At 38.1% G+C, this 12,202-nt stretch overlaps 1 protein-coding gene across 6 annotated transcripts in view; it reads right to left on the bottom strand.

Annotated features, from left to right (window-relative positions):
• MCF2 (MCF.2 cell line derived transforming sequence) overlaps positions 1-12,202 on the bottom strand; it is a 66,217-nt gene that overhangs the window by 22,981 nt on the left and 31,034 nt on the right. For 4 of the 6 annotated variants that reach the window (XM_007452068.1, XM_007452071.1, XM_007452072.1 and 1 more), the window contains 8 exons: positions 11,427-11,618; positions 9,954-10,125; positions 5,618-5,655; positions 4,266-4,354; positions 2,973-3,039; positions 2,202-2,317; positions 2,018-2,087; positions 109-201 (listed from right to left, as the gene is read on the bottom strand). In XM_007452068.1, coding sequence (XP_007452130.1) covers positions 109-201; positions 2,018-2,087; positions 2,202-2,317; positions 2,973-3,039; positions 4,266-4,354; positions 5,618-5,655; positions 9,954-10,125; positions 11,427-11,618 — 837 coding nt within the window. Of the gene's footprint in view, positions 1-108; positions 202-2,017; positions 2,088-2,201; positions 2,318-2,972; positions 3,040-4,265; positions 4,355-5,617; positions 5,656-8,402; positions 8,451-9,953; positions 10,126-11,426; positions 11,619-12,202 lie in introns of all 6 variants that reach the window. The other 2 variants (XM_007452067.1, XM_007452069.1) reach the window with 1 other exon arrangement.

The raw sequence follows: 12,202 nt of genomic DNA, 5'->3' as shown, positions 1-12,202 counted from the left end.
ATATATATATATATAAAACTTACTTAAAGCAGAAAATGAATTTATAAATAAGAAATATCCCAGTATCTTCCACAGAGAGCACATCCAATACCTGAACAATTACTATACCTGGAAGAAGGCGCATTCTGAATACTTCTTCCAAATTGCCTCTGACCTGGGCTTATTCTGACAATATTTTGCATACATTTGAAAATCATCTTTCTGTAATAAAAAGAAAATTCAAGGGTATTAGCAATTTGTGAGCATGTACTTTTCTTATCAAGGAAGCCTGAGCAAGGGTTAGTATGGCCAAGCATCACAGGGAATGTGGCCTAAAGGGCCTGTCACACTGGCAGCTGGTCAGAAGCCCTTTTTATATTCCAAGAACAGCATGCCCATCAGACCAGGTACAGGGACACATAATTATCCAAGGAATTTCATAACTTCCATTTACCAAGTTTAAGAGTTAGAGGGAGAAAAGAAAAGTCAGAGGGAGAAAAGCCTCCTTTGAATGAACTATGAAAACAGACTACTTTTTTCATTACTATGAGGTAATAGGATACCAAGAAATATGCTCTTTCTATGCTTTCAGTCTCTCGACTCCCTAGTGAATGAACTTACAGTAACTCTCGAGGTCTTTGGTTCCTCGGAGCATCATCATTGTACCATAACACTGCGAGGCATCTGCCCATGCTATTCTCTCTCCCTGGAATCATCTTCATTTGACCCTCATGTAATGGGCTACCTCCTACTCACTCATTAACATTCATCTCATGAGTCATCTCTTCTATACAACCATCATTTATACCTCCAGTCAATATCAGATGCACCTCTTCTTGGCTCCTTTAGGACCCTTTGTATATCTCTAATATACCACATCTCACACTGTACACAATGGATTCCCTGTCTTTCTATGCGGATGGTCTTGGTATTCCGCATTGCCTAGTAAAGTGCTTGGCACAGAGTAGGTATTCAGTAGATGGCTGCTGAATGAATGAACAGATCAACAGGCACTTATTAAACCCCTACTGATTGCCAAGAACCATGCTGACCTTATTAGAGATACAAAAATACATGGGATATGGACCCTGCCTCAATGAGCTTTCCATCTAGTTGGAGCAGATTTCATGAATATGTGTAAAGATGCGTAGTAATGTAAAATTCCCAATGAGTAGCACAGACATTAAGTACTACAGGAGTTCAAAGGAAAGAGAGGTTGCTGTTGCTTAGGGAAGTTGGGGAGGAATTTGGCCATGGTTTAAACGCATTTGAAGTTTGGATGTGTTGAGAAAGGTTCTGCCTTATCCTTATTATTTTCTCACGCCATAAACGCTTTCTGAGACAAGATATCTCCTTGGAAGCTTTCAGTGATCACCTCTATCAAACTGACTCTCAAATCAAGACAAAACTGATCTTTCAAGAAGAGGAGGAACTAGATAAGCAGAGAACATTGTGAGAGAAAACTCTAATGGAAGAGAGTATGATTACAAAGCCTGGGAAGTCAATTGTACTAAGTACACTCTTAGGATGTAGAGAAATGAGCGTCCCTGAATGATCTTGTAGAATAAAAGGAACACACAGCTCCCCATTTTGCAAAGTTCCTGTGATAGACGCCTTGGTGTCTGAAAGCCAGACTCCATTTGATTCAAAGACTTCACATGTATTAGAGGGGAATATCAAGGCATCTCTTAGGCTAAAAATTAACCAAGCCAAGAATGGTTGTGCTGAGATGATCCCAAATCTCCCATCTTCACAGCCAGGATGGTCCTTGGACTCCTGGGATCACCCAGGGGTCAGTGGACACAAGCTGAGCCACTGTAGCATTTGATACCACAGAATACAATGGCCATTTGTACGTTCGAATACCCCATTCCTGTAACAAAACTTGGTTTAGCCTCAAATACTTGCAGAAGTGATGTGTTTCCTCCAAAAACATAAAGGCATAAAAAATAACGCTTACCTTGTCTCTAAATCTGTAAAATGACCTGCTCTTTTGGTGGCCTATATTTATCTATTTTGAAATAATCATTGAACTAACCCTTTCCAGGAAACAAGGTCCCACTCTTTCTGGAGCAACAACGCAATTTTCCAGACTGCTCGTGAAAATGCTGTAAAAATTTCAAAGAAAAAATGATATGATTTTGTGTGAAATATGCTAAATTGGTCAATAACCTTTTAAATAAAAATCACAAAAAAGAAAATTCAATTCAGCAATTACATACTTGTTATGGAATTCATATATTTCTGCCATATTTCCAAAGAGAACATCCTTTTTATTTCTCAGGAGAGGTGGTATAAGGTCAAACATCTCTGGATTATCCATCTCCTCTCTATAGCCCTACCCAAAATAAATACATTTATTCATTTAAAAAATATTTACATCAACATTTGATTGGGCCACCAAAGATATAGGTATAGCAGAACATATATGGGATTAATGGGTAAAGTTGTTTAAATTTTAACATTCAAATTTTCTAGTTCCCAAAGTTATCCACTATTATTATTATTATTATTATTATTATTATTTTAGATAGTAGAACAAGGAAGTCAAGGTTTTCTACTCAATGGGTAGAATAAAGTGACAGCTCTTTGGCCTTCAGGGTAGCTTATAGGAAAACAAAATAGAAACAAAATAGAAACCAGGTATGAAAAATGATATTACAGGTCATTAACTTCTCCTTAAACAGGCAATAATTGTTTAGTGTTTTTCAGACCAAATTAATATTATGACATTTGTATCAAGAGAATGTTTTTCTCCCATACTTAACGCTTTACATCAAAATCTCTAAAGAGCACCCTGGGAATAATGATAACAATCTGCTGTATTCCTAAGGGAACAGCTTATCTGTTCTGTAACAAATTCTGAACCCACAATTCTCACTGCTGAGGGCGAACCTGAATATGCACATTTAACAATCAAGGAAGGAGACAAAAAGAGAAGTCTGCCTGAAGCACTTCCTAAAAGACAGGAAAATACGATCTGAGTCACTTACCAACAAAACAGCAAATAGTTCCCGAACATACACCTTCTCGGTCTGTACCAGCTCATTTAGGACGTGGCTAAAATGAAAGGACCACATTTGTCAGTTATTTTATGGCTTTAGAATTGTATTGCAACATTTCACTTATTATCATTATAAATCGTCTAAGATGAAAATTAATAATGCAGGGGAACTACCAATGGTTTGGCTTTATCATCAAAATATAAAATTAATTCTATGGTTTCTAGAGTAAGTACTATGCACAAGACTCTTAAAAATTTTTTTAAAAAAAGAGGAGTGGGGCTCAGGAGTTATTTTTAAATGAGAAAAAAACCCATCTTATTTCTAACTCACTAAGCTTAAGAATCATTTACTAAAAATTCACAAAATCTATTCCTAAAAATCTGGGGAATACTTTTTTCAATTAGCAATAATCGCACCTCGAATAAACCTCATTGGCTGTGATACTGCCACTGTGCAAAAGCTGGGAATACTTTTCTGAACAGCACAGTTTCTGTGCTACAGTTCCCTCTCTCTCGCTCAGAAAAAAATAATATTAGCATTTTAGGCACAATTTTTCCTTTTTTTCCCATTAATGTTCTGAAATTTTCCAAGACATGATTATACTGGTTTTCTCAAATACAGATCATACTTAAGTTTCTGTAGTAATTTTTTTTACTGTCTCTTTAAAATAAAATACATTTTCCTTCCAATGTGATTTCTAATTGACATCATATTTAAAATTTATTTCCTCACTCCCCAATATAAGTTACCCATTTAATTTAACTTCTATCCTTGGCTTCTTTTAAGTTTTTACACTTTTAAGAATTAACATTTAACAATCTTTGACTATATACATAACTTGCTCCAAAATACTGGTTACTTACTCAGAAGTCTGTGATATAAAATTTAAAAGGTGAATATTCATATGTGTGGAATATTAACATAATAATATAAAAGTGAACGAAACAATGATTTTTATTAGCACCTATAAAATCACATTGTATATCTACATAATCCTTTGTAGTTTTTGAAACACTGACCCATTCACTCTCACCTCTTTCATAAAAGAGGAGACTAAGATTCTGAAAAGATCTAGTTAATTTTCAAGTCACATAAACAGAATATAGGTTGGCCAGGCCTAAATCCAGGACTTCTGACACTTTCTCTAGTGTACTTTTCATCACATCCAGTAGAACCCCATTCTGTGAACTCAAAATTCTAAGCACATTTGCCTTGAACACTGAATCAGAGCCTCCTACTGGTAGATGTATATATGGGTGTATGTTAATAAATAAAAGATACTTCTTTAAAATATCCAGGCTATTGTCATTGTCCAAACTGGAGGACTGAGCAGAACTTCTCTTCTCCTGACAATCATGCACCACTTCAATCTGAAATGAAAATAAAAGTGAAATTAGCATCTACGTAGGTATAGTTCTTTTTCATGGAACTCTAGCTCAAATTAAGTTTTCTTCTTTCTACGTTCTAACTGTATAGATAAACTGCAAAGTAACACTATGAGTATGATTTTTTCCGAAATAACTTTGATATGTACTAGTTAAAAAAATTATTTTAGTTGCCTAAGAGGACAGATTTAAGATATTCATTACCATTTACTTTATATGTTAAGTAATGTTTCATTTCTTTGGCACTTCGGGAAAATGAGGTTAATTCATAAAAAGTTGATTGTACTGGGACTTCCCTGGCAGTCCAGTGGCTAAGACTCTGTGTTTCCACTGCAGGGGGCACAGGTTCGATCCCTGGTTGAGGAACTAAGATCCGGCATGCCGGGATTTCCCTGGTGGTGCAGTGGTTAAGAATCCTCCTGCCAGTGCAGGGGACACTGGTTAAATCTCTGGTCCGGGAAGGTCCCACATACCTCGGAGCAACTAAGCCCGCATGCCACAGCTACTGAGCCTGCACTCTAGAGCCTGTGAGCCACAACTACTGAGCCCACGTGCTGCAACTACTGAAGCCGGCGCGCCTAGAGCCCGTGCTCCACAGCAAGAGAAGCCACTGCAATGAGAAGCCTTCACACCGCAACAACGAGTAGCCCCCGCTTGCCGCAACTAGAGAAAGCCCACGCACAGCAACGAAGACCCAATGCAGCCCAAAATTAATCAATTATTTTTTAAAAAGAACGAAGAAAACGTAGGGTGCTGCAGTTTTGAGGAGGCTACTCTCTGCAGATACCAGAATATCATGGCTAACTGAGAAGGAATCTTAAATCTATAAAGAAATTAATAGATGTCTGTTTTGAGCCAAGGGGATGGTCCATTAGAATCTGTCCTTTGCCCATGTTTCGTACTTGCAGGACTGGAATCACTTAGGAAAGAAATCTCCTTTTGTAAGAAGATGCAACAATTGTTTAGGTGAATTGAGGTGGGGGCAGGAATGAGAAGCTGGAACTTATGTGAGATGTTCTACAGCAATTATTCTGAACTTGAGCCAAGACCTGAGAAACTGCTCATATATCTGGGGCTACGCCAGTACTGCAATTAGACACAATGCAACAGCAGCTTTTTCTTTTCGATGAAATTGGCTTTCAAATGCACAATATTGGTTTATTGAATGAAAAAATATGGTTTTAGTCCCTATCCCAATTCTGCAACTACAGCAATAAGGCCAGTTTTGAATTAATTAATTATATTTACTTTTATGTTGCTCCGATTTTGTCTCCAAGTCTTCCTCCCTGGTAGAGAAATATGAAAGAAGGATTTCAAACGAGAATTAAAATCAACACTTTTCATAAAAATACGTGCATGTGTGTTAGAGAGACATTAATGTTCCATCATGTTTGTATTAGTATTTTTAAATCACACTGTACATAACAGATGATTAGTTAGACTTATCTATATGATTTCAACTTCTTACAGAGCATGATTTGCTATGTAGTCACCCATTCTCTCATTCATCAAACATTTGCTGGATTGCAGAGCAAGCACGAAGCTAGGTGTTAGTACCCATGATTATTTGCAGGTTTAGTGTTCATTCTGATAACATAAGCATTTAATCAGATGGCAGCTCACTGATTAACTGAATCAAAAAGAATTTCGGGAAAAAAATCTCAATTTAACTAACAATTATAGCCTCTGACATTTATTCGGCACTTCCTACATGCCAGGCACTATTCTAAGCCCTACACGTGCCTTTTCTTTTTTAACCCTCAAATTGACCCTAAGCAATAAGTACTACTTCTATCCCCATTTTATAGGTAACTAAGCTTAATATCTTGTCCAAGAAGCAAAAGTGGTACCCAAATCCATATAGTCTACTATTAGAATCCGTGTTTCTAACCACTATATAAAACAACATTTCTGGGCTTCCCTGGTGGTGCAGTGGTTGAGAGTCCGCCCGCCGATGCAGGGGACACGGGTTCGAGCCCCGGGCCGGGAAGATCCCACATGCCGCAGAGCAACTAAGCCCGTGACAAAAAAAAAAAAAAAAAAAAAAAAAAAAAGACAAGACCGTTTAGGCTCCTAATTCTCAGGGCTGCTGGAAGGAATAGACTTCTTGTCGTTTCCTCCTCGGTGGGAGCCATTACAAAGCCCACTCAGGGAAAGACTCCGTTGTTAAGTTCCCTAAATCTTATCCTTCAGTTTCATTTACTTAAAAATATATTTTATATGGGAATATGTACCTTTACACGATATATATGTAAATAGATAAATATAAATTAGACTTAGTGGCAATTACCATACAAAATCAATTTCTCAGTAAATACTGATACCCATCACTTTAAAGAAACTTGATATACAGACATCCAAAGATACTTATAAAGGAAACTTAGGGAGCTTTACTTATTAGCTTTACTAATTAATTCTTTGCAAATACATTAAGAGATGAAAAAGGAATATATACACAACTTATGAAGAATGCATCTTTTTCTGAAAAGCAAGGTAGATGTATTCATTCTTTTAACAATGTGACTATATATATATGTATATATATATATATACATATATATATATATATATATATACACATATATATATATAATTCTTAAGCACCTATACTCTCTGCTAAGCTTTGTGTCTGGTGCTGGGCATACAAACGTGAACTGCACACAGTCCCTGCTCTGACACAGCTTACAGTCTAGCAAGAGAGACAGGAAACAGGCAATGACGCTAAAGCTGAGAAGAAATGAAGAGGGGCTTGTTATGCCATGGCATGAACACCTGACCGAACTGGGGTGCAGGGGAGGAGGAGAGGCAGGAAGGAAAAGCTTACCTGAAGGAAGAGGCCTAGAGATAGGAAACCTGATGGCGGAGTAGGAGAGAAGAGTAGGTGTAAAGTCCAAAAGGCAAGACAACTAGGGGCATTTAAGAAAAGCAAGTGGGAAACAGGGAGACTGTTGTAGTTGCCAAGGCAACAGATGGTTGTTAGGCTGGATTCCGGAAGTGGCAGTGAGGGCTAGCAGGGCGGATGGAAACAAGTGGGTTTTTTGGACAGATTAGAGGTCAGGAATGAGTGAGACAGGGGAGCAGGAGAAATGGCATCAGTTTTGGGGTTCGCTGAGACTGAGCTGCCGGTAGGAAATTCAAGGAGGCAAATTGGAAACGCAGACTCTGAAGTTTAGGAGAAAGATCTAGACTAGAGCTACAGATTTGGGAGCTCAAACCACATCTTACCCCTCGCACACAATGTTCTTCCATAACTTCCCTCTGTATGAAATGTTAATTCAGCAAACAGTTACTACATCTCGCTAGGTGCCAGGCACTGTGTTAGATACAAGATTCTATTTGATGCAAATTAATGAAAATAAACAAACAAAAACAACAAAAAAACAGTTTGACTTATTTTATAAAAAATTAACACTTATGCCTTGATTTGACCAAATCTTTTTTTTTTTTTAACCAAATCTTATATATTTGGCTTAGCAATTAAAAGTCTTGAAGAATTATTTGGAACTGATTGTTAGAATCCCCACTACTCACAGACCAATTAGGTAAAATGAACAGTGTTTGTAGCATAAATAATGCTCTGATTTAATTTAGAAACCATGATGGATAACAGATAAAATCATTTATCCATCCATGTCATTTATTCAGTAAGCTGCCTTCTTCCTTATAAATACATTAGGCAGTTCTAAACCGAGGCAAATTCAAGCTACTCCCAACAAATAGTTTTATTCTGGGTGACAGAGAGTCTCTACAATGAAAGCAAGCTTGATTTATTTTAACATGGCCAATTGTTTTTCCTGTTTTCATCTTATGAGTGGTCATTTGATGAAAGGGAATAATCTACTTTTTACATAGTTATTTTCCAAGGTAAGTTTAGTACTGAGAGAATAATGGATGCTTATTATGAAAAAAAGGAGAAAGTTAATCCTAGGCAGAATGCAAGAATGAATTGCTGCTGGTTTTAGATGCCAAACTGGTTTTCCACACGTACACAAACTCAGAAAACGTACTGATGAAAAGTAATAAAGATGGGTACCTTTTGAAAAAAGTTTACATGCTTGAAAGAAAGAGTATCCAACTCCCACTGCAGAAAGAAAGTGTAACGCCATTAAATAAGAATATCAGAAAGAAAAAAAATGAAACAACACAAAACAAAATGTACTTTTAGTGACTAAGGCCTTGAGTGGGTCTTGGGCAGTCTTTTCAGAGCTCTATTCCGCAACCTGAGGCATGCCGCTTTCGGAACGCCTTCAGAGGAGTTGAGCTTTTAGAAGACCATAAAGCAAGAGGCCTTAGTCGTGAGGGAAACGATAGTCTAGTTTATTGAGTATTTTTTTATATTCTACAATTTTTTCCCACTTTGTCTTCACAACAACACTTTGAAATCAGTAGGTATTATTGTTCCTATTTTACAGACAAGGAAACCAAGGCAAAACCAACAAAGGAGGTTAAGTGAACTGCCCAAGGTCACATAACCCATGAATGGAGCCAGAAATCTGAGCTCTGTCTTCTGTTTAGGAATATCAACCTATTCTATTTTTATTCTCATAGCTGTTGGTTTTTATCCCCTATTGGTTGTTTGTTCTTTTTATTCTGTTTCCCAGTATCTTCTTAGTATAATTTATTTATGGCATTGTTCATGGTTTTACTTGTGAGTAAATTTTTATATTTAATAACTATTAACTATATAACTTTTATCATCTTAGCCTAGTTATCTGCTTTCATCACCTCGTTTTAATCTGATCCATGCTGGGGCTGAGCTGGATTTTTATATTCATTATGCCTGGCTCAGGCTTTCTCTGATTTTCAAAGCAGTTCCCATCATTAATGAAGTCTCTGATTCTCTCAGATCAAAGAGACCGAATTTAGTCCCATGTTCACCCACTCAACTAACTTAGGGCCCCAAAGGCCAAATTTCTTTCCCCTAAGAGGCCCCAGAGGCAGCTCAAGAAAAACCTTGGGGCAATAGTCATCTTATTTCCAAAGCTCAACATCACAGTGAGGATAATTCTTTTTATCCCATAGAAGGTAGAAAACAGAAATGGATATTACATGTTTAACACTAGTCTACAAAGATTAAAACGAGTAAATGAACTTTGTAACAGTTAATTACCAGTGAAACTACTCAATTTACCTGTGCCTATTTAGAAAAGGCAATTCATTCGATTATCTATCTATCTTATCATTCACTTACTAGAAGCTTATAAGAACCAAGTAATAGTTTATCCCAAGAAGTGGTAAATACATGCGTGTATATACCAGTTTCATATGCTTTCCTCTACCTGCTGAAGAAAAGGGTGAGTTTGATGCTAGTATAATGTTCATATTCATTGCAAGACTGGGCAATTCAGTCCAGACGTGCATCATCCTGTACTATACTATACTACTACTATGTTTAATTATTGTACGATAATCTCTATCACAACTCCTGCCTTGTGCAATATAATTTGTACATGACCAAGAGCGCTAAAAATAAAATTTCAGTTTCTCAGGACTGAAGAATGAGTTCAGTATTTACATCAAGAGTAACAAAGTAAACAACAGCAGGGAAAGAAAATATACAAAAGGGGAGTGTAAGATACTCTACCTTGTTTAGGTGAAAAAAATGGTTCTCTAGATCTGACCAAACTGTCAGAAGCAGGTACTACAAATGGAATTGGCCTCACATGCTTATCAGTCAGGTTTCTGAAACCGGCTTGTTGGTTCTCAAATATACTTCGGATGTTTTCAAGCTTGAGTTGTATGGTCTGCATTTGAACCTGCAGGTTGCATAAGAATTCTATGAAATAGTTTCTGAAATGGGGGTCATTACAAATCCTATTACATTTCTCAGACTCAGACAGATAAAAAATTAATACAGAGTTTAATATATAACTAGAAGAAATTTAGGAAAGTAATGGGAAACAGATTAATGCATTATTTCACATGGTTATAAAACCAGAAGGTCTCAGCCAAAACAACCTGAAGAAGAAATTTATCAAGCAGTCATAGAATAGGTCACTGCATAAAGTGATTTACCCTTCATTGGGTGAAAGGGGATCAAGGCCTGAAAAGAAGGCGTGTTTGGTACGAGAAAGCCACCAGGTTAAGCGCTATCACGGCAGTTTGTTATATTTTAGCCTGCAGGACATTCTATAGTTCACCATGTTGTAAAAGGTTCCTCAGAGCCATTGATGATTTGAGGCAGCTAGAGAATCACTTGGTTATCTCCATGTTTCTGATCTTCTGGAGTATTCCCCTCAGATCTGCGGCTAAGAATGGATTTAGATACTGCTCCAAACTTAAGGGTCAATGAGACATTTTAGCAGCAAATAGCATCACAAATGCTCTTATCCACAATGTGGAGACAGGGCTTCATGGCAGCTGCAACAGGGTGGTGCTGAACTAACCTATAGCTCTCTACCCTGCCAACACCAGCCTCTGCTGCTCCCCCTTCCCCAAGAAGACCCAGATCCTTCCCTCATCTCTTCATCCTCAAACTGAGTAGGAAAGCCAGATCTGTGTCCCCAGAGCATCTGCTGGTGGTCACTGTAGCACAAAGGAAAGATGTTTTGGGTAGAGTATTCTTGATATGGGTCCAACATTCTAGGACAGTTTTGGGCCTTAGTCCAAGGGTGCCCAAGAAAATGTATGTGAGAGCTCCTAGTATGTGAAAAGAGTTGAAAAGTAAGGCAGTCATGGGACTTCCCTGGCGGTCCAGTGGTTAAGACTCTGCGCTTGCACTGCAGGGGGCACGGGTTCGATCCCTGGTCGGGGAACTAAGATCCTGCGTGTCGTGCGGTGTGGCCAAAAAAATAAAAATAAAAATAAACAATAAATTAAAAAATTAAAAATACTGCAGTCAGAGCTCAGAAAGGAAATTACTCTTCATTATAAGGCAAACATAAGCCTTTGGATTCTTTGACGCCTAACAGTGGCTCTGATACAACCCCTAATCCTTAAGAGAACTGTGTAACTGCAATGTGATATAAAGTTACCTGTGAAGCAGTAAAACTCTGATCAACACTAACGCAATTATACTTTTTCAAAGTTTGTTTACTTGCCCCCAAAAGCCTCTTACCTTGAGTTCAGGGGATAAAATCACATCAAATTCATACTGCAGGGTTTCAGGATCATAATTTATAAAGGGAAGAGCCATTTCAAGAAAATTTTCGATGTCTTGGAGGGCTTTCTGAGCATCTTTTTTAGACTGAAATTTATTTATTTCTTGATTAGCCAGAAGGCACTCTCCTTCATCACAGCACTGGTGAGCCTGGTGAGCAAATCACACACATGCACAAACCATGAATGAATAAAGAAGAAATATGTTTGTCCCTTAGGAGAGTGTTTATCAGCTCTGGCTTCTGTGAATCAGAGTTGTTTTCAGAGCTGTTAAAAAAAAAAAAAAGATATCCGGTTTCTACCCCCAGAAATTCTGATTCAGTAGCTCTGGGCTGTAAGCCAGGCATTTATATTTTTACAGCATTCCACAGGTACTTCTTTCTTTTTTAAATTAATTTATTTATTTGTTTATTTTTGGCTGTGTTGTCTTTGTTGCTGTGCGTGGGCTTTCTCTGGTTGCAGCGAGTGGGGGCTGCTCTTTTTCGTTATGGTGCGTGGGTTTCTCATTGCAGTGGCTTCTCTTGTTGCACAGCACGGCCTCTAGGCGCGTGGGCTTCAGTAGTTGTGGCACGCGGGCTCAGAAGTTGTGGTGCACAGGCTTAGCTGCTCCGCGGCATGTGGGATCTTCCCGGACCAGGGCTCGAACCCGTGTCCCCTGCAGGCTCGAACCCGTGTCCCCTGCGGGCTCGAACCCATGTCCCCTGCATTGGCAGGCGGATTCTTAACCACTGCGCC

Source organism: Lipotes vexillifer, unplaced genomic scaffold, assembly GCF_000442215.2.
Source record: "Lipotes vexillifer unplaced genomic scaffold, Lipotes_vexillifer_v1.1 scaffold1114, whole genome shotgun sequence".
NCBI classification, from domain to species: domain Eukaryota; kingdom Metazoa; phylum Chordata; class Mammalia; order Artiodactyla; family Lipotidae; genus Lipotes; species Lipotes vexillifer.
The sequence above is the reverse complement of the archived record's forward strand: the minus strand, read 5'-3'. Positions and strand labels throughout refer to the sequence as shown.